The sequence below is a fragment of the Rattus norvegicus genome, chromosome 4 (assembly GCF_021556685.1).
Source record: "Rattus norvegicus strain SHRSP/BbbUtx chromosome 4, alternate assembly SHRSP_T2T, whole genome shotgun sequence".
Taxonomy (NCBI): Eukaryota; Metazoa; Chordata; class Mammalia; order Rodentia; family Muridae; genus Rattus; species Rattus norvegicus.
In genome coordinates, this window is record NC_141537.1 from 72,895,724 (window position 1) to 72,918,645 (window position 22,922).

Below are 22,922 nucleotides of genomic sequence, written 5' to 3' on the forward strand. Positions count from 1 at the left end.
TTCTTTTTTATTTACTCTTTGTTTATTTCATATGTATATATGTTTTGCCTGCACGTATGTTCAAGGAACACATGTATGCCTTGAGCATGTGGAGTCCAGATGCCCTGGAACTTCAATTCCAGATTTTAACCTAGGCTCTCTGGAAGAGCATCCAGTGCTCTTAAACAGAGCCATCTCTCCAGCTCCTGTCCATTGATTTCTTGATGGACATCTAGGAGAGCTCTATTTTTTAGCAATTGTGACTAGCGCAGCAGAAAGCATGGTTATGTAAATTTCTCTGTGGTATATTGCCTTTCAGTCCTGCTGGTGTTGCCTGGAAGTACAGTTGGGCCATATAGTGGTTTCACTTTTAGTCTTACAAAAGTGTCCATGCTGATATCTGCAGCAGCTATATTGACAATATATGAGGGGCTTCCACATTTCCCACATTCTTGCCAGCATCGTTGTCCTCTTGTCTTGAAGACAGCTGTTCCTAAAATCACACAGAACTTAATGTAAGACCTTAATGTAAGACCTGAAACTGAATCTTCTTGGAGAAAACAATGATAAAACAGAAACTAGAGAGTCAGAGTGGACATTCTGCGAATGACACCAAAAGCATGGGGAATCGCTCCGAGAATCTACAAATGGGACTGCAAGAAGTTAAACAGTGTTTGCACTGCAAAAGAACAACCACACAATCAAAGAAAGGACTATAGGCTTGGAAATATTCTTGGCCGACTACATGTCAGGCAAAGACACTTGCTGGTAAGGGTTGAGATCATTTTTGTACAGGGAAGAGAATGAGACCAACTTTTCTTTTTCTACAGGTAGATATCCAATTTGTTCAGCATCATATATTGAAGAGGTTCCTTTTTTCCAATCTATTTCTGACAACTTTTATAAAACATTAACTGTCTACAATTATGTAGGTTTACTTTGGGGGTCTTCCATTCTATCCCATCAGTTTACATGGGAGCAAGTTCTTTCGTCTTCCCCACAGTCAATTTTTCAGTTCTGAATTTATTATTTCCTTCAAGGAACAGTCATCCTGACTCTTACCTCCACTGCCTCCCTCACATGCCCACCTCTCCAGCCTTGGTTCAGGGTATGCTCTGTCTTACCTACAGACTATAATGTGCAACAAGTTACCTACCACACCTCTTAAATAGTCTTCCCCATACCCACATTTTTCTACGTACTTCAACCTATTCTCCATATTCCAAGGAGAGTGGCTTTTTCTTCACTTCCACTCTAGTCACATCGTGGTCTTGTTCACAGTCTTCCAGAGGCCCGTCTCCAAAGAAGAGAATCTGAACTCAGTAGAATGCATGGCCACAAGGCCTTCCTTGATATGGTTGCCTGACCACCATTCCCAAACATTCTCTGTTATTTCACAGCTCCTCCTCTAGCTAAACCTGCCTGGTGTACTTCCCTGATGAGACGATACTCAGGCTCCTCTGGTTATGTATCCTATTTCCAATGTCCTTTTGCCTTTACTGTATCTCCTTCTACAAACAAAAGAATCACTTTCTATAACAACTATGGTCACATATCCCACTAGGTCACCTCTGCTCCCCAACAGTGAAGGCTGCTTTCCTTTATGCACCCATTACAATCCTTGCAGCACATGGGCCACACTTAGTCTGTTACTTTGATGTGGTGGGAATCTCCTCGGAAATCGGCCTGTCTCTGTAAACCTGATGTCTATGAACACAAATGGAGCAGAGGATGATGGGAAAATGAAGGTGTTTATTAGTACAAATGCCTTGGGTAGCACTATGTTGAATAAGTGCCAGTGTGGGGAGGATGAGAAAACAAGTAAGTGGAAACCAAAATGTAGAAACGGATATGTTAATCAAACGGTTGACAGAACAACTAAGAACCATAGTGGCCAAGTCAGGGTGGGTTTAAAACACAGAGATGACAAACACAGTCACCTAAGTTAAGAAATGCACTCAAACTCAAGTCCAAAATGTTTAAAGGTCTGACACAAAAACAGGTACAAAGCAGAGGCAAGAAGGTCTGAGCAATATTTAAAGAACCAGCATAGGATTGGCAGGAATCAGAGTTGCCCAAGGGGGAACAGGAACTATGCCACCAGGCAAATGTCTTCAAGACAGTGGCACCTGCATAGTTAAGACTAGTGCACTCTTCCTGCAAAACAATTTAGTTTTAATATTCAGAACTACACAGGGAAGTTTCTTGTTCCTCTGCTCACTCCTAGCTGGATTTCAGAAGCACTTTCTGATTGAAGTGACCTCAAGCTCCGAAGCCTGTGTTTATTCTTCTGCACCAAATACAGCTCTTATTTAAAAATAACTTTAGTCTGAACCTATTTTCTTCTTGTTATTATAAATTCATTTCACATGCATAACAGCCAGGCCCTCTTAGGAAAGGAAAATTACCCATATCTAGCACTGTGGTGGCCATTCCTGGTTCTCAATTTAACTATATCTGGAATGAATCACAACCCAGAATTGGAAGATGCACTTGTGATGCAGATCTCGAGGCTGGAAGACACACGTTTCAGATCTGGATCCTGACATGAAGACCTTGAGGTATAGTTGCCACGAAGAAAAGTTTAGGCCCAGATAAAGTAGTACACTCCTTTACTCCCAGGAGACTGAGGCAAGGAGACATCTGAGTTCAAGGTCAGCTGGGGACAAAGCAAGTCCCAGGTCCAGGCATGTTGGTACACACCTTAATCTGGGCCCCACCTTCTGCTGGAGGCCTACCTAAGAACACTGGAAGAAGGAAGATTCACACTTCTTGGACTGATTGCACTTACCTGCCAGCACATCTGTTGGAATCTACTTCTACAGCAGACCAACTCAGGGCTGGAGAGATGGCTCAATGGTTAAGAGCACTGGCTACTCTTCCACAGGTCCTGAGCTCAATTCCCAGCAACCACATGGTGGCTCACAACCATCTGAAGACAGCTACAATGTACAATATACATAAAATAAATAAAATTTTTTTAAAACAGAGCAACTCAAATACCTAGCCTCGTGTGACTGAGTAACTAGTAGATTCTTGGACGTCCCATCCACAGCTGTACATTAGTTAGACTACAGACTGTAGGACATCACAATAAATTCCCTTAATATATAGAGACATTCTACAAGTTCTGTAACTCTAGAGAACCCTGACTAATACAACAATCTTCCCACATAGCATAAGTGATTTCCCTTTATCCCTTCTTGAGTCACCTCAGCAACCAGTGAAGTACCATATTAGTGACAGCAGGAAAGATCTCATAGGAACACTGAAGTAAAGCACCCGAGATTTAACATCCCTACATCATCATGTTAAATAAGTGACAGGGAAAATTCAAGGATTCAAGTCTACATCTGTCTGAACTTATATCCCATCCTCTTCCCACCGTTCATTCTCTCTCATAGCTAAGAGTTTTAGAGGACATATGAGCCCAAATAAAGTCTCTTCATTTCACTACAGAGTGACAACCCTAACTCCAAAGTCCAGGCACCAAGTAATGTAAAAGAAAATGATAAACAGTGAGTCTTGGTCTCTGAAAGGTGAGAATAGCTAGACTAGTCTTCTATTCACGAGTACCCGAAGATAGGAGCAGGGTCAAGGAGAAGCAAACTGTCTCAGGAATCAGTTCAACCTTACTACCTGTGGGAACACAGGGCCAACATTCCCCTGCTTAATAGTGACAGGAGCTGGAGCTCAGAGAAAAGAGGTTAGAGACTTAGAGAGCAACAATGCTGCCAGCTCAGAATCAGCACACACGAGGAGGTCAGGCTGTGAGAGCCAGATGAAGAGAAAAACAGAGAAAGTGAGCTTTCACTGAGGAAAGCCACGGGGCAGCAATGTGTAAGCCCAGCTAGCTCCCTGTCCACATTGGACTTTCTGATTCCTTAAGTTCTCTCCCCCAGTTTAGAAGGAACTATTTGACCAGCTGTAAGTTTCTGATTCGCTTCACTCCTTGTTCTTATGCCTTTGCTGGGTTTGGGAAGCATGCTGGCCTGCCCTTATATGGCCGAATCCTACTCTTGGCATTTCTTATTATTTCCTGTATACTTCAGCATAATTGAGAGTGTGTCTAAGCTAGCTAAACTCTTTAAAGTTTAATCCTTCAAAAGAGCATGACGGAACTAGGGCATTTTTTTGAACACTGCATTGCTTCAGGACTATCAGAGAGGAGGCCATTCCCCCTCAGCCATGTTTTATTCTACAGGGCCTTCCAAACAACTGCTTAGCCTCTTCTGCCAGGGTCAGTGCAGCAGCCGTGGGCACAGGGATCAGTATTCAGCATTCCTGAAAGAAAAACAGCCAAATAGCTTGTTAATTCTCCTGAACACACATAAAACTATGGTACCTCCCGGAGCAAGGAACGGATTTGGGGAGGGAGCCTATGGATGGATAGAGTATCCAAAGTTCCTGTCTCTAGGTAAAGGATGTGTGTGTGTGTCTGTGTGTGTCTGTGTGTGTGTTTGTGTGTGTGTGTTCAGTGTTCATTCTTAAGTTCTCTCTCTCTCTCTCTCTCTCTCTCTCTCTCTCTCTCTCTCTCTCTCTCTCTCTCTCTGCAAAAAACAGAGAAAGATCATACAAACTGGAACATAAGATCTTAAAATGAACCCAGGAACATGGACACAAACAGGTTATCTACAGAAAGACATAAGAATGTTTCAAGTGCACCCAGCGAGGGAAGGGAGGAACAATGGAGGGGGGGGGGGACAGGGAGAGAGAGATAGAGAAACATAGAGACAGGGACAGAGGAACTTGAGCAAGAGACACCCTTTATTTTATAGCAAACACCAAGGAAGAGAAAGGTAAAGAAACACGCCGGCAATCACAAATCTCAGATGTCCTGAAACATCGGCAAGCCAAAGACAAACTCGAAGGGTAGAGAGTCAGCCCGGTCCGATGAGACTCAGTTGGGGACCTGAAGAGGACCCACGGAGAAAGAGACACGCAGGGGCGTCCAGGGGCACGCGGGACACCCGCGAGTCCCGTGCCCAGTTCTCACATGCAACTCCCTGGTGACTCCTGCCGGGGTTCTGCCCCTGGACGGCCACTGCCTGTGGGTGCTGTGGGTACAGCTCAGACTCGCGGAGCTCGCTCTCTCCAACTCTGCCTCGAGCTGCCCCTCCCCCGGGAAGGTGTGTCCCTGTTTCCTCACCTGAAACTTCCTTAGGAGAAGCCGGTCCCTCCCTCCCGTCCAGCGGCAGGGGCGGGCCGCGGGTGGGGCGCCGGGGCGGCCTGGCCTGGCTGGGGACCGCGGCGGGCGCCCGGACCTGGAGGGGACTCTCGGACCTGCCCTGGGCAGCATGTGACTCGGACCAGGTAGGTGCTCTCCTCTCCTCTCAGCGCCGGACTCTGGGTGGTCGCGGCGCCGGGTGGAGGTAAGGCAAGGGCTGGAAAGAACAGAGAGCTAGGCCTCCCCGGGGACCAGTCCCTGGCAGGTCCCGGGGCGCAGGCTCCGGAAATGGGGGGCTGGGCCAGTGGGCCGGGCTCCGAGTGAGGGGCTGAGTACCTGGTCGGGAACGGGAAGGGAGCCGGAAGGAATGGCCTCTTGGAAAAGTTTGCTTTCCAGTCAGATCTAAGCCTTGGAAATGGACACCCTGCCCCGAGATGTTACCGGGCCAATACTCCGAACTTTTTTCCACGCCGAAAGTCGGGGCCCTGAGGAAAGCTCTAACTTTTATGATAAAGAATTTTTGAGATTCAGTTTCTAGACGGTTCCTTACCTGTAAGTCTCTCTCTCTCTCTCTCTCTCTCTCTCTCTCTCTCTTTTTTGTAACCAGGCCCAGGCCTTGCTTCGTTATCTTCGCGGCATTTACATGCGTACGTGCGTGTGAATCTGTGTACACACCTCTCTCCGCTGTTAACTAAGGCTCTGGAGTCTGAAACAGGGATCCTTGCGCTGAGTCCCCTCTCCCCCATTTACCTGTATATAGGGAGTTTCTTGGCCTCGGCACTAGGTTCTTAGGAAGGTGGAAAAGCTATTAAGAACAGCCAGCCAGATCGCGGGTGCAGGAGCCCATTTTCAGCGCCCTAGTTCGGGGCATCTTTTATAAATGCCTTTAAGCAGAACTGGCCCGGGAGAGCTAATCCTGGAGCTTCAGTTTTCAAGTCTTAGTCCTCTCCGCTCACTCCCCTCCCCCTTTCCTGGATCTTGGGTTCTCTGGACAATCTTGTCCTCCTGACGGCCTAGCAGTGAACTCTGGCCAGCACTGTGTCAGACTGAGGGGGAAGGGCACACCAAACAGGAGGGTTGGGAGGGTGGTTTTCCTTTCAGCTTCCTTCCTCCCTTGCTCTCCCACTGTGCTCCCAGCTTTACTTCAAAAGCACCAAGTCCCATAGAAACAGCCCCCAGTGTGGCCTCTTCCTCCACTTCCTGCTTTATCTCCACCTGGGGTATACAAACTTCTGGCTCTATCAAAACAGTCATCATTTGTTAACCAGTCCTCAGGTCTAAGACTGAACCATGAACATTAAAAGGACATGGAAGGGGTTAGGGGGAAGCTGAGTTGAGTTGGGGACAGAGGTATAAATTCTAAGTTTGTGGTAAAAGGGATGTAAATGTTGGGGGTGGGGGGAAGAAGTCACAAGAAAAGTAAGAAATTGAAGATGCAGCCACAGTTTTCATATATTCGTTTTCCCTAGAGGGTATGGCTGCCCATAATGTGGTTTGTCTGAAGTTGTGTGTGGTCACGTTATGCACTTGTCTGTCTTTGGGATAGACAAGAAGACGTCATTTGTGGTGTCTGGAATAGTCACTTACTCTGGTGTGGACAGAAGTGGGATCTCGTGGGGTGATGTTGAACAGAGTGGTATAGACACAAACAGGTGATAGCCAGCCTCTGTTGTAAACAGGACCCTGTACCTGTGGTGTGTGTAGAGTAAGCTGGCCACTTAGAGTATCTGTAAAGTACGCAGAAACAATGTCATTTATGTGCCAAGGACAAACAAGTCACACTTTATCTGACTGGATGGTCGCACAGCCACTGGTGGGCCTGAGGGCATAAGCATCCTCACATAGAGTGTTCTTCTATATTTGTCCTCTAAGGCAATCCATGACATTTAAGACATTAGACAGTCGGTGAAAGATGCTTATTTCATTCTTTGCTGGGTTGCTTGGACAAGTCATAACAGTAGTGTCATACTACACTTGTTTTGATGTCTTGGGGATATGGAGGGTAGCAATGTCAAACGCTGAATGAAGTGACTGTGTGAACTAAATGAAATGAAGAGGGTATCTTTTGGATTGAAAGTGGAAGATTTGTTTTCCTACTGTAGGCAAAAGTATAGATGCCATTGTAAATGCAGAAGCAACCCAAGAGATAAGGAAGGAAGGAAGGAAGGAAGGGTGTCTTTGAGAACCTTTTACAGCTGGTGGTTAGAAATGGATGAGAGCTAACGTGTTGATTGGTGAGACTCTGGGAGACTGTGGAGGTCTTACTCTGTTCTGTACTGTTCTGTTAATGGGGTGACGTGCAGCTTTATCTATGGGGTCTTGAAAATGTGAAATGTCTCTGGTCTGGGGAGAAGCCAGTTCCCCATGATGCTGTGCCTTGGCTCTCTCTGTGTGCAGATAAATAGTGATTAGTCACCCCAGATGAGAGGGATATGAGGATGTTTCAACTCTTAACGGAATGGGTAGTTAAAAAAAAGTCCATTCTAATGCCTTTATATGAGTAAGACCATGTTTTACAGATTTCCTTTAGCTTTCTCCTTATTCTAGCTGGGTCATGCCTGTTTGCATAGGATTGTTAAGATGGAATTCAGTATAAGAATAAGGGAGTGCACTAACTAACCTTAAACTAACAATTTTTTGCTTCTTCTTCCTCCTCCTCCTTCTTCTTGTAACCCTACCACCTCTGTCTGTCTGTCTGTCTGTCTGTCTGTTTCTTTCTGTCTGCCTTTTTTTCTTCCTTTCTTTCTCTCTCTCTCTCTCTTTCTTTCTTTCTTTCTTTCTTTCTTTCTTTCTTTCTTTGTGAAAGAAAGATTAGTGATCTACCTGGCTCTGCCTCCTGATTGCTGGGATTAAAGGAGCATGCCATGACCTCCCAGCGACTACTATATTTCTAAAAAGAAAAGAACATAGTTGTGAGATTGCAGAAACAGACATGTAGTGTGTCCCTAGATCAGAACTGAAAAAACCCACAAAGCACATAGTGTAGCACATAAGTAAATGAAGTGTGGCTATGGCAGCTCATCTACAAACCCAGGGAGTCCTTCTTTTAAAGGTTTGATGATGTTGGGAGAAAGGGATCCAGACAGTACTGATGCTGGTGAGGAGAGATAACAGGGTTTGTCACATAGTTTTCTGAGGCAGGTAGGAGCAAGTTTCAGTGAGCAAATACATTATTTAACTAATATGTGGCTGTGAATAAGGTCACATTACGCATCATTTATACATTTTACATATAAGGACTGGATAGAATAAATCGCATACTACTAGTTAACTAGAAAAGGACATAAAAGTCCGTCAATCCACGTACATTTATGATAATCACATATACTTGCCCTATATAGATAATATCTGCATCTGTGAGGTGACCAGGAACTTGTCACAGACCACATCTGCGAGGTGCCTAGGGACCTGCTTGTTTGCTTATGTCAGATTCTATTGCACAGAGACTGCAAGGGTTGATTAAGTTGGTTTTGTGTGTGTGTGTGTGTCTGTGTGTGTGTGTGTGTGTCTGTGTGTGTGTGTGTGTGTGTGTGTGTGTGTGTATACCACGTACACTTAGCAACCCAGCATGACAACAAAAGGCATTCTTACAGGTGGCTTTTAAACCACCTTTAAACCTAGAACGGAGCAGAAAGTTGCACAGTTTGGATACAGTGAAGGGCCCACAGGCCCATGGTATCGTCTCCTATGTTGTGGCTGGATGACTGTGTACTTACAGTAAACACACATTGGGAGTCTTTGTTTCAGACTTACTTGTGTCCTTTGGAAATGATGTCTGTGGACTTTAGTTTGTGGTCTGCAAGTTGAGCAAAATTTTGTGTTTCTAGGAAGGTCTCTGCAACTCACAGTCTTCTATTTCTTTCCTATCCATATTCAGTCTCTTAGAGCAGCACTACCTGTACTTTCTAGGACTTTTAAAGATGACAGTGAACTTTTTGTATTATGTTAGTTAACCTTCATTAGAACTGTGAAGGAAACAATTTCCCCATCTCTTATAAGATTTTCTTTTCTTATAAGGGAAGGGTTGTTTAAATAGATTAAATGATTCCTACAGTTGACTTAAATGCTAGTAAAGAATCAAAAAGGCAGAACTGAAAAATACTCTGGTAACTGCCCATCTTTCCCAAGAACCATAAAGTAGAGAGGACTGCACAGTGAATATGGTAGAGAATATGCTCACAGAGATGCTGAGATAGCTGGGAAATGTGACCATAGAACCTTCGGTAGTGGGGCCTGCACAGTTAACACAGTAGACAGTGTGCCCTCATGAAGATCCTGATAACAGGTGGGAAATGCTAGACAAGTTCTATGTGTTTTTCAGGAGAAGCAGAGAATTCTCTGGGACCAAATTCCAGTTGTGGAACACCACATATGAAGGGTCATAGGTGAGAGAGAAGGTGTGGAGAGCTGAGGGTAGAGGCTGGTGTTGAAAAAGGAAGGCAAAGGCTAGATTGTTCAGTGTTTATGATCTTTGCTGAATTTTTGGGATTTATCTTACGGCTAGTCAGAATATACCAAGGAATTTAAACTATAAATGGTATTTTGTGTGGAGGATGCCCTGTGTGTGTGGAGTTTGGCGCTAGGCTATGCTCCAGGTATAAAGATATGTGAGTATAATATGGAAAATCCTGGTCCGGTGGGAAACAAGAGATTTATTCTTTATGTTTAAAATATTTATTGAGCGCTTACTATGGGCTAGTGTTGAGCTAGATGTGGGCAACTGAACAGAACATGTCTCACACTCCTTGCCAATTTTTGGTGAGATTAAAGTTAAGTCAGAATACATAATTATATAGTTGAAATGGTATAAATGGAAGGGGAAAGTGAAGTGAGTTTTTTTTTTAATTACTTGAAATAGAAATGTAGTTTAGGCTATTTGAGGAATTAGAAACCCAGAGTGTAACTCAAAACAGGATAATGGCATAACTACCAAGGAAAGTTCTGATGAGAGTAGTGATAGTCACAGCCAGCACCAAAGTGTGATCTGGGGGATCCTGACAGAATAGCACCTATTGGAGCTGGGGGAGCAGGTGGGCAGAGACTCTGAAGCCATCCCAGAGGCAGAACTCACTTTAGGTATTCAGAAGATGCGTGCTGTGGGGAATGTTTAGATACTAATTAAGTGGTTAGAGCACTGATTCTCAACTTCTGGGTTTCAACCTCTTTGTGGGGTGTTGAATGACCCTATCTCAGGGGTCACCTAAGGCCATTGGGAAATACAGATAGTTAGCAAAATTAACAGTTATGAAGTAACAATGAAAATAATTTTGTGGTTGGGGGGTCACCATAAGGTGAGGATGTGTTTTAAAGGGTTGCAGCATTGGGAAGGTTGAGAACAACTGGTATAAAGGATAGTCATGGGCTAGAGGACACAAGGTAATGAGGTGGAACACGGGAAAGAGGGAGAGTGGGCATGCAAGCTTCTTTTGACTTGTATAAAGTGAAGTGGCATCTTTCCATTGTTTTCTGATTTTTAAAAATTTTTTTTCTTTCTTTTTTCTTTTTTGCACAATAGGATATGAGGTGTTCTGTTGGAAGTGGGAGACAGGGTAAAAGGTCACCATGTTTGCAAGTAGTGAGAGGAGTTAGCCTGGTGAAGGGGAGAGACTCATAATGAAGGTGGCCTGGCTTTACCCGCCATGTTGAATAGAGTAAATGGGGTTATCTTAGCTAGCTGTTTTACAACAGCTGTCTTCATAATTTAAAACGAAAATTGTTCATTAGTTATAAATCACTGGTAGACCCTGTTAAAATAGGAAGATGAGTAAAATCCAGAATCCTTATAAAGGATTCACCTGTTGCATATTGGCTGTAATATCTTGACCTATTTTAATCTCATGTCAACAGCTCAGGAAGACGGTTCTACTTCTGACACTGCTTTTCTGGGCTGTTAGATGTAGGGTGTGTCAGCCCTCATGTCTGGTAGTTACTGGAGCCTGACTCACCCTGAGAGTCCAGAGAGTTGACAGGGAGAAATAGACAATGGCATAATAGAAGTTAGAGGGCAGTGACCACTGGGAGTTCCTGGAACTCCTTGACAATGGTCTTTAGTGGTAATTGAATTGCGTGTAATCAGTTTTTCCCACAACAGTACAGGATCCAACAGGAGCTTTGTCTTGGTCACTGCTGATTGTCTGATACTTTAAAGGGTCCCTAGGTAAATGTGGTGTGTGGTGTGTGTGTGTGTGTGTGTGTGTGTGTGTGTGTGTGTGTGTGTGTGAGAGAGAGAGAGAGAGAGAGAGAGACAGAGAGAGAGAGAGAGAGAGAGAGACAGAGACAGAGAGAGAGAGACAGAGAGAGGTATATTCTAGAGGCCAGAATTGATGCCAGATATTTTTCTAGAAAGCTTTCCACTTTATTTTTTGAGACAAGTTCTAACTGACCTAGGACTCATTGATTGACTAGACTGGCTGACCAGGAAGCTCTGGAGATCCATCAGTACCTGACCACACCCACACATGTTTGGTTTATAGACACACAAGATTACTCCTGGAATTTTTATAGGCATGCTGGGTTCTTATGTCTGTACATCAGACCAACCAAACTATCCTTCTTTTTCTCTTGGTAAATCGTCATTATACTTACCAACTGAACCATTGTCTCAGTCCCTCTAAATAAATCCCTAGTGATTGCAGAGATGACTTAGAAGTTAAGAACACTTGTCTCTCTTTCAGAGGAGCAGTGTTCAGTTGTTAGCACCCATATCAATGGCTTACCATTATATAGCTCCAATTTCAGGGGATTGGTTGCCCTCTTCTGAATTCTGTGGACACTGCATGCACATATAGATATGTATACATTAAAATAAATTCAAAAATTTATATAGCTCAGATTAATTTAAAAATAAGTAAAGTTAAACAAGACATAAACAAAGGCCAGCACTTGTATCACTGTATGCTTGCCTAGAATGATCCTAAATGGAACCAAAGCAGGTTCCCAATCATCTTATTTTTGATCTTTCCCTGTGTACACAGACACAGAAGAGGCATTAGAAACTTTTATTTTGTATCTTTCAGGATTCAGCCCTGATGGAGGCTGAGGAGCCTGAACATGGAGCATGCACACCTGTCCCTGACATAGAAGAACTTGGAGCTATCCCTGAAGGTATCATGAGGAGCAGTCAGATCCCTGCCTTGGATCCTGAAGCTCAAGAAGGCCAAGACCCATCCTATAAGTGGACTGATGGACACAGATCCTTGATGGACCAGTCAAAAGTGTTAAGGGACGTGAGTGACCATACACCTAATAGTGTGGCAATTTTCTTCAAGAAAGATTCTTCAGCTATGGCGACAAGCCAGGAAATACTTTTGGCTGAGGCCCGTGACACTGCAGACCAGCAGGAAGCTGTGACCCAGAGCCTTCAAGACAGATTGTCAACAACAGTAGCCGCCCCTGAGCTCCTGGGCTGTGCTGTCCAGGAAGAATGGCTAGACATACCCAGCAAACTAGACAGCAGAGTGGAGGCTGAATTGCAGCCAGAACTTATGTCTTTGACTTTAGCAGTTAGCAAAGAGAAAGAAGAAGAAGAAAGCTCTCCAGACACCTCAACCCCTGGATTTTGGCCTCCCTCCAAAATTCACCCTGGTGAGACTGACCAGACTGAGGGCAGTGGAAGGGAATTGCTTAGACAGGGGAAACAGCTGCAGTTGGAGGCCACACAAGAAAATCGAGGGCAACAGGGCCTCCTCCAACCTCAGGAAGCCCAGGGACTAGAGGAGCAGGAAGGACAGGAAGTAGAAATTCAAGAGGAAGGAACTCTGAGGGAAGACATTTGTTTTGGTGGGCTCCTGGGAGAACAGAAAGAGGTGGAAGAGGACTTTAATGACAACAAGGAAGAACAAAAGCAGGAACAGATCCAAAGCTATATGCTACTTGGAGGACAATGGGAAAGTGAGGGGCTCAGTGGGGAATTAGAAGGTCTGAATTACAATGAGAGGAGCCTAGAGGAAAGGGAAAGGAGGGTTTGTGGTCAGAGAGATTCAAAAGAGGAGGGACAGGACCAGGAATTAAGGGAGGTGGAAGAGAGGAGGGTAGGCACTCAGTGTGCAGAGAATCAAATGTTAGAAGAGATATCAGAGAATGTAAGGAGACGGCAGGAAGATCATGATCAAGCAGGACAAGCGATGCATGTAGGGGACCAGAAGGAGGTTGTAGACTCAGGTGACAGGGAGCAAGGGACCTGGGACAGCGGTGGGCAGGCAGCAGAGGAAAGGAGCAGAACAGGAGAGGACAACAAGCCTTGTCTTCCAATGACTTCCATAGCTCCTGGGGTCCTCTCCCCAGGTACATTATTCCCAGCTATTCCTTCCTCTGTGGATGATATGTCACAGATTCAGAGGGAGCCTGTGCCTGAGGAACTGACCACCCAAGCTCCAACTCCTGCACCAGAGCCAACAGAATGGTCTCACCAGCACATTTCTCCACCTGCCTCTTTTGCTACTGAAGAAGCCCTTGATAATAGGACTCACGACAGCCAGCAAGAAGAATTCAAGCTAAGGAAGGGGACAATATCCAATCAGGGGACTGAGAATGTGTCTGCTAGTATATCCGTGGCCCCTTCGGGGACACCAGATTTACCTCCTTTCACTCCTCCCAACGTTTTCCCCACCACTGCCACCTTTTCACTTGTTAGCTCTTCAGTTATCCTTCCTGAGAAGGAGACCCCAGCAGCTTCTATCTCAGCTGACATTTCACCTCATTATGGGCCATGTGAGACTCCTCCACTACCTGCAAAATCCACCAGGGACCCATGTGCCACCTCTGACACAGCCAACCCTCACAGCCCTCTTACCAGCTACACTGGAGTCACCCAACATCTAAGAAGCAACTCCTTCCCAGGCTCTCACAGGACAGAGCAGACTCCAGACTCTATGGGAATGTCACTCTCTTTCTCTCATTTGGAATTACCTCAGAGGCCCCCCAAAACAGCCATCTATGGCTCTCTGATCCCAAGAAGAAACAGAAGAAGTAGGGATGGTGTCGTCTTTTCAGAATCCTCTGCTGCTTTATTTGCTTTGAAACAGGACTCTGAAGAATTCACGTCAAATCCAGAGAGTTCCAGCAATCCTCATGGTAGTCAACCATGGGGCTCCCCACAGAACTCAGCCTTTGCCATAGGCTCTCCTGTGAATGTTTCTTCTCCACCCACTGTTTCCATGGATATGATACATGAAGCTTTGCCCCCTCCTCCCCCAGAGAAGAGACATAGCTACAGTCACATAGTGGAAAGAGATGGCCTTTTTCATGCAGTAGCTGCCACACTGAAGCGGCATAGTCATCCTCCTCCATTGACCCTAAGTTCAGGGCTCCATAGGTCTCCTAAAGGCTCATTTTCCCTAGTTCCTGACTCTGTTGTTGCAAGGCAGCACCGCCCTCTGCCATCCACCCCAGAAGGCTCCCACCATACTCAGACCTCCATCCCCTCCAGGCTGAGATACAACAAACCATTACCCCCAACTCCTGATATGCCTGAGCCCTGCCATTCATCCATCTCTTCCTCTAATATCTCAAGGATATACAGGCCTCTACCCCCAGTCCCTATCACAGATCCTTCCTCTGAACCACCCCCATTACCCCCAAAGTCCAGGGAAAGAAGCAGGAGTGTCCAGGTAGGAGTTATGCATTCAATGGGTCAAGCCAACCCAAGAACTACTGGTCAAGATTGGACAGTTTCTACTCTCTCTGTTGGACGGACCTCCTGGCCCCCAGCCACAGGCAGATCAACAGAATCTTTGCCTCCCACCAGTAGGTGTAATAGTGAAGTGTCCCCTGGTCTGGCTTTCAGCAACATGACAAACCTTCTAAGTCCCTCTTCCCCTACTACTCCTTGGAGCCCAGAGCTTCAGATACCCACCAGTAAGGATGAGTCAGGGCTCACTGAAGAGTCTGCACCTCCAGTGAGAGGATCATTTAGAAGGCCAGCCCTTCAGGAGGAATTTAATAATACAAGGAGATCAGCTTTAGGATCAAGAAAGAAGTCAGAAAAACCTATCCACTACCAACTGGAAAAGGCATCCAGCTGGCCTCACAGACGGGATACAGCAAGGACATCAGAGAGTAGCAGTGAACAGGTTGTCCTGGGCCAGGCACCCAACAAGCAAAAGGGCTGGAACCGGCAGGGCCTTCGTAGACCTTCAATTTTGCCTGAGAGCTCTTCAGGTAAGTCAGGAGCAGAGACAACAGAACCATTAATGTTATACAAAGCTTTTTATTCTAAATCTTCCATCTGAGGGATCTCTACTGCTCTCTCTGCAGCGTCATTCCCCTGCATCACATAGTCAACTCAGAAACTCACGACCCACTATGATCCCATTAGAATGTTCCCCCTCATTTTTTACTTTTCCGTCTCCTATTTCCCCTGAAGTCCACCTCTTCCTGAAGTTGCTAGACTCCCTCCATTGCTATACCATCACGTTCTCCCCTTTGAAAATCTTAAAGTGCCCTTTCTTTGTGCTTTTCCTATCTTGCATGAAGACTGGGGAGCATAGCTAATATATCTTCTGGAATTCCTATCCCGACATGAGGACCAGTGACGCATGGGTACTGGGTACTGGGCTTTAGAATATCTTTGGTATTGTCTTCTCTTTCAGATTCCAGTAGAACTCTCTTTCCTTTGCTTAGCTGTGTCTCCTGTTCATCCTTTCACCTACTCTAAATGTCCCTGTTGTGCTGCCCATTTCACCTTTCAGATTTACGAAATCCAGCTGCGGGGAGACTTCCTGGCTCTTCAGATTCTGTTGTTTTCCGGTGAGTTGCCCTGTCTTCTCGCTAACTCAACTGTACTGTCTTCATTTATGACACTAAGATTTCCTTACTAAGAATTCTGTGGACAAAGATTCTGGGACCCAGAATTGTTGGTGCTTCTATGTCCAGAAGGTAAGGAGAGGAGGAAAGAGGCATCAGGATTGCAGGGAAGGAAGGCGTTTGTACCTGCCCAGTTCTGCCTGCTGTGTCTGATGAGTTACCTGTTGTCTTCCTAAGGCATATGGTTATCCATCAGTCTCCTTCACATACTATCCAAATGACCCCTGAGTTACAAAGTAGAGTTACTGTTTGAGATACCCTACTGCATTTCTAAGTTCTCGCCAAGTCCTCAGGGTCTCTCATGGACTGTGGGATAAGGGAGAAGGGTTGAATGGAAGGACCAGTGATGGGGACAGACTGAAGTAGCTTTCCTTCAGCACGTGTATGGAAGGTTAGAGTTTTTAATCTAAAGTCACTTGGGGGTCTGCTGTCTCACAGTCAGTAAATATCTCAAAGCCTGCCTATTCCACAGGGAGAAGAAACCAAAGGAGGGGATGGGAGGTTTTTCAAGACGTTGCTCCAAGCTCATCAACTCCTGTGAGTACTTTAAAACAGATCTATAGACTAGTGTGTGCTTTCTGCCTAAAATGGGTCAGGGCCTCACGACTGCCAGCAATTGAATGGTGGTATACAGAGAAAAGGGTTGCTAGAGGTCAGCCATAGATGGCAGTGTCTGGCAGTGAGCTTCTACTCACTTCGTTTTCTTAGGATTTTCTCCTTTTCTTATTCATCTTCACCCATAGCTCAGCTGCTTTATCAGGAGTATAGTGATGTTGTTCTCAACAAGGAGATTCAGAGCCAGCAGCGGCTAGACAGCCTGGCCGAGCCACCTGGGATCTCTTCCCCACGATATCGGCGAAAGGCACTGGTCTCTTCAGACTCCTACCTACAGCGCCTCTCCATGGCCTCCAGTGGCTCCCTCTGGCAGGAAATCCCTGTGGTGCGCAATAGCACAGTGCTGCTCTCCATGACCCACGAAGATCAAAAACTGCAAGAGGTACCACCAGGGATGCGCAAGGGAAAGTTGGGGAAACAAAGTCATATTCGCTTATGTTTTATCTCCTCCTCACCTCTGCCACCATGAACAGGCTGTCCCCACCCCACACTCACCTGTTTACACAGTGACTGCTCACTGCCATGCTGAAGAAGTGTAGTGCCCTAGAATTTCAGCATAGTCCTTCTTCCCCTGCTCGTGCATGTGCCATCTACTCTTTCCTGTCCTGGCTTGGACTCATACAGAGTGACCATGCCTGTTGAGAGGGGTGTGAGAGTAACTTCATTGCTGATAATCTCCTTTCCACATCTACAATGTTTCAGACAAGCCACATGTTCATTTGTGCTGGCTCCTTTGAAGAGGACAAACTGGAAGTTGTCCTTTGGTTCTTGGATCTCACTTAGGCTTTATCCCTGCTTGGTCATCCCCAGGATTAAGATTTCAGGAGACACTGCTTCTCTGGTTCTAAGCAGTGACCATTAGTAAGTTTTTCATGGGCAGATTCTGCCTTCATATTTGTCTGAAGGAAGAGGTAGAACTTTTCATCCCAGGAGAAAAGAGGGCACAGTGGGATAGAGTAATATCTAAGTAATTGGGTTCTATAACAATGATGGAGACATGATGCCTTTGTTAATATGTGTTGTTTGACTTTGGCCAAATCACTTGCTGTCTCCAAGCCATTTGTAAGACAGATACAAAGAGTTACTAGGAGAACAAGAAAGATAAATGTTGGGGTTGGGGATTTAGCTCAGTGGTAGAGCGCTTGCCAAGCAAGCGAAAAGGCCCTGGGTTCGGTCCCCAGCTCCGGAAGAAAAACAAAACAAAAAAAAAAAAAAAAAAAAAAAAAAAGAAAGATAAATGTTTACTTCAGAACAGTCAGTCGGAAAATATTGACTATTTGAATTTAAACGATGTAGGCCTAGCTTCAACTAGTGAGATAATCTTGGATAAGCTATAATTTCACTACAAGTTTTAAAATACAGCTGTTTAGAAAATCACTAACCTGTCCTATATTTATTGATCAAATAATGGAAAGATGAAATGAGATCTCTGAGTCTTCATCGAGCTAGGAAGTCACAAGGACCCTGATTCTAGCCCCGATCCCTCTTGACTTTGCAAGAAGAGAGACCTCTGTCTTACCACCTCATACATACATATTAAGTTAATAAAATAGCATCTTGGGAATCTACAGAGTTCCTTCACAGACTCTATTCCTTTTGAAAATCGTGTTTTCTGAAGTGTGTTTGTGGTGGTGGGGTAGTCACCCTATCTATATAAAAAGACAAAACAACAACACAGAGATCCCAAGTTTCAGAAGGTTAAATGGGCTACTTTAAGCCATGTGGTGTTTGATGGTTACGTTGTGAATAAGCCTGCAGTAGCATGGTTTAGGGTTGTATAGAAAGTTCAGCTGTTGGACTGAACAAGGGGACCCCAATGGAGGAGTTAGAGAAAGGACTGAAGGAGCTGAAGGAGTTTGCAACACCATAGGAAGAACAACATCAACCAACCAGACCCCATCAGAGTTCTCAGGGACTAAACCACCAACCAATGAGTACACATGGAGGGACCCATGGCTCCAGCCGCCTATGCAGCAGAGGATGGCACTGTCCACCATCAATGTGAGGAAAAGCCCTTGGTCCTGTGAAGTTTCGTTTCCCCAATGTAGGGTAGTGCCAGGCATTGAGGTTGGGTGGGTGGGTGGGAGTGGGAGCATCCTTAGAGAAGCAGGAAGAGGGGTATGGGAGGGGGAGGGGATAACATTTGAAATGTAAATACATAAAATATTCAAGAAAAGTAAAATTAAAAAAAGAAAGTCAAGCTGTATAGCTGGCTATTTCATCGACCAGCAAGGGACGCCTATTTTACTTTTCTCTGAGTGGCCTGAGTGACCATGCTGAGAAGGAAAAGAGGTCCACTGGTCACGTCTGTGAGTCACTGCGCCCCCTGCTGGAGCCTCCGTGCACATTCTTAAGTGCTGACTCCCTTCTAAACCACAACTGTAGCATCCTCTTTGACATATCCCGTTTCTTTTTATTCCCATCTCTCCTCAGACATCAAATTGAGCTTGTCACCTTCCTCTGTCCCTGACTCAGAGCTCTCTGGCTTAGTCCATGATTCCATCATCTAACCCAACCCATTGCCTAATCAAAAGTAGGGTGTTGGCCTCTGCTCCTTCTCTTTACGCCCCACTTCTAGCAAATAAGCAGCATCTTCCAAGTCCTGTTTGATGACTCGAGAAACCCACTTCTCCACAGGCATATGAGTGACAGGCCTTCGTCTCCCATCGAGACATGTTACCCCACTTCCCAGCATGGCGCTTACCTATTCTGGACTTTTCCACAGGTTGCTAAAAGGTGTTCTCATTCAAAAACAAAACAAAACAAAACAAACCCAAAAAGTGACTCAGCTAGATGAACGATTCTACCTTTTCACATCTCGTTAAGCTTACGTGCTGCATTGTTTACATGGTCCACCAGGCCTCATGCCTCGTTCCTACTCCTCCCCCTCACTCTACCCCCCAACCCCCAGCTTCATTTTTATTTTTTCTTTTCTTTTTCTTTTTTAAATAAAAGTTCTAGAAATGCTCAACTTATTTGTTACTTTTCTAAAAGTAAACTTCATTGTGTTTGAAATATTAGCTACTTATTATGAGTCTCTTTGTTGGTAAAATTGTTACTATCATATGGTATATTAATATACCTGTGATATCATAGAGTTATTTATGTATGGGTATGAATGTATCTTTAAGTTTCTTGAAAACATAAAGGCTCTGTTCATGTTATTCAGCCCCTGATTGACTCTGTCATATTCAAATACTCCTTGTACCCCTCCCAGACTAAGTTTTATTACTGTGAGTGATCAAAAGATGTAGCTAATTCAGTGCTCAACCCTAAAACATTGTTCAGCAACTTCCATCTACCAGACACTTCATAAAAGTATTCCTTAATCTTCCTCTTTTCCAATTGTCTAGGCCAAGTTTGAGCTGATTGTGTCCGAGGCATCTTACCTGCGCAGTCTAAACATAGCAGTAGACCATTTCCAACACTCAACCCAGCTGCGGGCCACCCTGTCCAACCAGGATCATCAATGGCTCTTCTCTCGTTTGCAGGATGTACGAGATGTCAGCACCACGTGAGACTTCTTCCAAACTCCAATCTATCAACCTTGCTATTCTTAGCCATTGAGGTTTCAGCTACTTTTGTCCCATGTAGAAACCTTCACTTTGTCAGAGTCTCTGGATAAAAGTGGGGCCTGGGCTCCCTCCATGATTCCTTCAGGGGTAAGAAGGGGAATAAGAGGAACTAAGAGGACAGAGTATGCAAGTTCACAGGTCTATTAATATAGACGAATGAGAAGTGCTTCCTGGCTTGAGATTTTGCCTACATTCTGGGTGTCTATTGCAGTGGACACAACCTATAAGAATCACTGAAAGATTGGCAAACCAGAATAGAATAAAGAAGAAAAAAATAGAATAGTAGAATTCTATTTAAGTTCCATCAGAAATAAACTAGTAACAACTCTGGAGAGCATGGTACTGCATGGTAACGGCACAGAGCTAAGGAGAGTCAGGAGAAGTTAGTGATTCATGGATTCGCTGCATGCTCAGAATATACAGGGCTGAGACACATGCTGGCTGAGGACCCAGTAGCTCATGACTGTTTAAATACTACGCAGGTTCCTTTCAGACCTAGAAGAAAACTTCGAGAACAACATCTTCTCCTTCCAAGTGTGTGATGTTGTCTTGGATCATGCTCCAGACTTCCACAGAGTCTACCTGCCTTATGTCACCAACCAGACCTATCAGGAACGCACCTTCCAAAGTCTAATGTAAGAACAATCCCTCTCCATTCCCTTAGTGGACTTTGCAGTGACCTTGACTCAATCTCCAGCCCAGAGCCTTCTCCCATGAGTATATGTTCTTGTGCCCACTATGTCATCTGAAGTCTCAGCCCATTCTCCATATCAGATCCTCTCTGCACTCATGTCTGCACCCTGTGCACCCAACACACTGACTCTCACACTCTCTCTCTCTCTCTCTCTCTCTCTCTCTCTCTCTCTCTCTCTCTCTCTCTCCCCCGCCCCTCCACCCCAACCCCTCTCCTCACCTGAGGCTTGCTATTCATACAGGAATAGCAACAGCAGTTTCCGAGAGGTCTTAGAGAAGCTGGAGAGTGACCCTGTCTGCCAACGCCTGTCTCTCAAGTCCTTTCTGATACTGCCCTTCCAACGCATCACACGTCTCAAGCTGCTGCTCCAGGTATGACATACTTCTTTGGATCAGTCCCCTTAGCTCAAACACATGATCTTGGAAAGTTTGGAGGCAAAGGTCATCCATCCATCCATCTATGAAGTTTCCACATCATATGGAGGATGTGAACAGTTTCCCAGGTGTCCACATCTTTCTTTCTCCAGAAATTGTTGCATTTGGAACTATGTCCCTGCCTTGTCCTTCCTCCTATCTGGCTCTTGACCACTATTTATTCCACAGAACATTCTGAAGAGAACCCAGCCTGGCTCCTCAGAAGAGGCAGAGGCCACAAAGGCACACCATGCCCTAGAGAAGGTAGGCAGCCATCATATCCAATAATCTATAAGGGATATATTACCATTTAGGGATAAGTCTTCCTTCTTCCCCTAATACTCATGCCTGAAAAGAGCAAGGGAGACAGGACCATACTAAGGGGAGAGTTTCTGACATCTACCAAACTTATTTCTACACATTCCATATCTAGCAACTATGTTCCTGGTACCACAGTCCCTCATCCCAGCTTGGTCTCTCAGGTCATGTAATGACTTCCATCATCCTAGCCTATGACTCTGATGTTGCTTTACACAGTTCCAGCCTGGTAGAAAAGACAGCTTTTCAGGCATCCTTCCAGGTCGATTCACCTTCAGGGGGCTTAAAGGCAAGACTGTATGTAACACATGATCTTCCCCTTCCTTTACTCTGCTCCGTTCACAGCTAATTCGAGACTGCAACAGCAATGTGCAGAGAATGCGGCGGACAGAGGAGCTCATCTACCTGAGCCAGAAGATTGAGTTTGAGTGCAAAGTGAGCTGTCCCTGCACACCTCCCTGCCTATGCATCTCTTTAGCATATCCTATAGGCCATCCTCTAACACAGTCATCCAGCCTTCAGTGCTTCTACCTCTCCTGTCCATTTCCTGGACTGTGCAAATGATCATTTCATTCTACGAGACGTGTTGATAGGTGGAGGCATAGAATTATGTGTGGATTTTATTATATATTGGTGGGAAAGTAGAGCATGCAGATCTACAGCTATATCTGTGTGTATGTGCATAAGGAAATGGTCAGGATAATCAGAAAAGAGGGAGGGGCAATAGTTACTGGAGGAGGAGGAGCACCCAACAAATGGATAGAAGCAATTTCCCAGAGTAAGGATACATAAAAATTTAGTAGTGAAGAATGCTTGACTCACTTATTTTATCAGATCACCTTCGTCCTAGGCAGAGCAACATGCCAAAAACCACAAAATCTCTTATCCAAACAAATGGGAAATTGATTTTCAACATTGAAATTGCAATGCATTACACATAACATCATTACTTCCCCAAAAGCGAACAGAAATCCTTCTTTAAGTTTTATAGAAGCTCTTTGCCAGTCCCCAGCTCCAGGAAGACCCCACCTTAATCTCCTTATTCTCAATTCCAGCCTGACTCTGACTCTGGCTGTCTTGGCTCTGACCATCACTAAGGAAAGAGAAGATAATATAACTGCCCCTGATCCTTTGGCTTTCATCATGCCGTTTTGTGGCCATGTACATTGACATGGTCTGCTTGGGCTCACCGAGTTCTGCTCCCACATCATCTCTTGTTAGATCAGAGTCACCTTCTTTTGAGCATGGATCCACACAAGTACAGTGTACTTAGGGTATTCCAAGAGAAACAATCTGGATGGCTTGGTTTGCAGTGGTTCTCAACCTGGGGGTCATAACCCCCTTAGGAGGTTTTATAT

General features: G+C 45.1%; 1 protein-coding gene and 1 long non-coding RNA gene across 4 annotated transcripts in view; one reads left to right on the forward strand and one right to left on the reverse strand.

Annotated features, from left to right (window-relative positions):
- LOC102548553 (uncharacterized) lies at positions 1-6,093 on the reverse strand. 2 transcript variants are annotated; one of them, XR_015686524.1, is made up of 3 exons: positions 5,897-6,093; positions 1,182-4,263; positions 1-472 (listed from the first exon to the last, which is right to left on the reverse strand). It is a non-coding gene; the product is annotated as an uncharacterized LOC102548553 (long non-coding RNA). The 2 variants fall into 2 exon arrangements; XR_015686523.1 differs by lacking the exons at positions 1-472; positions 5,897-6,093 and adding an exon at positions 5,129-5,217 and having other exon boundaries at positions 1,712-4,263.
- Arhgef5 (Rho guanine nucleotide exchange factor 5) overlaps positions 5,193-22,922 on the forward strand; it is a 25,199-nt gene continuing 7,469 nt past the window's right edge. The window contains 10 exon segments of one of the 2 annotated variants that reach the window (NM_001427415.1): positions 5,193-5,292; positions 12,163-15,304; positions 15,835-15,892; positions 16,422-16,486; positions 16,693-16,946; positions 19,918-20,078; positions 20,622-20,774; positions 21,075-21,204; positions 21,436-21,510; positions 21,910-21,999. In NM_001427415.1, the coding sequence (NP_001414344.1) occupies positions 12,175-15,304; positions 15,835-15,892; positions 16,422-16,486; positions 16,693-16,946; positions 19,918-20,078; positions 20,622-20,774; positions 21,075-21,204; positions 21,436-21,510; positions 21,910-21,999 (4,116 nt within the window). In that variant the 5' untranslated portion in view covers positions 5,193-5,292; positions 12,163-12,174. 2 annotated transcript variants of the gene reach the window in all.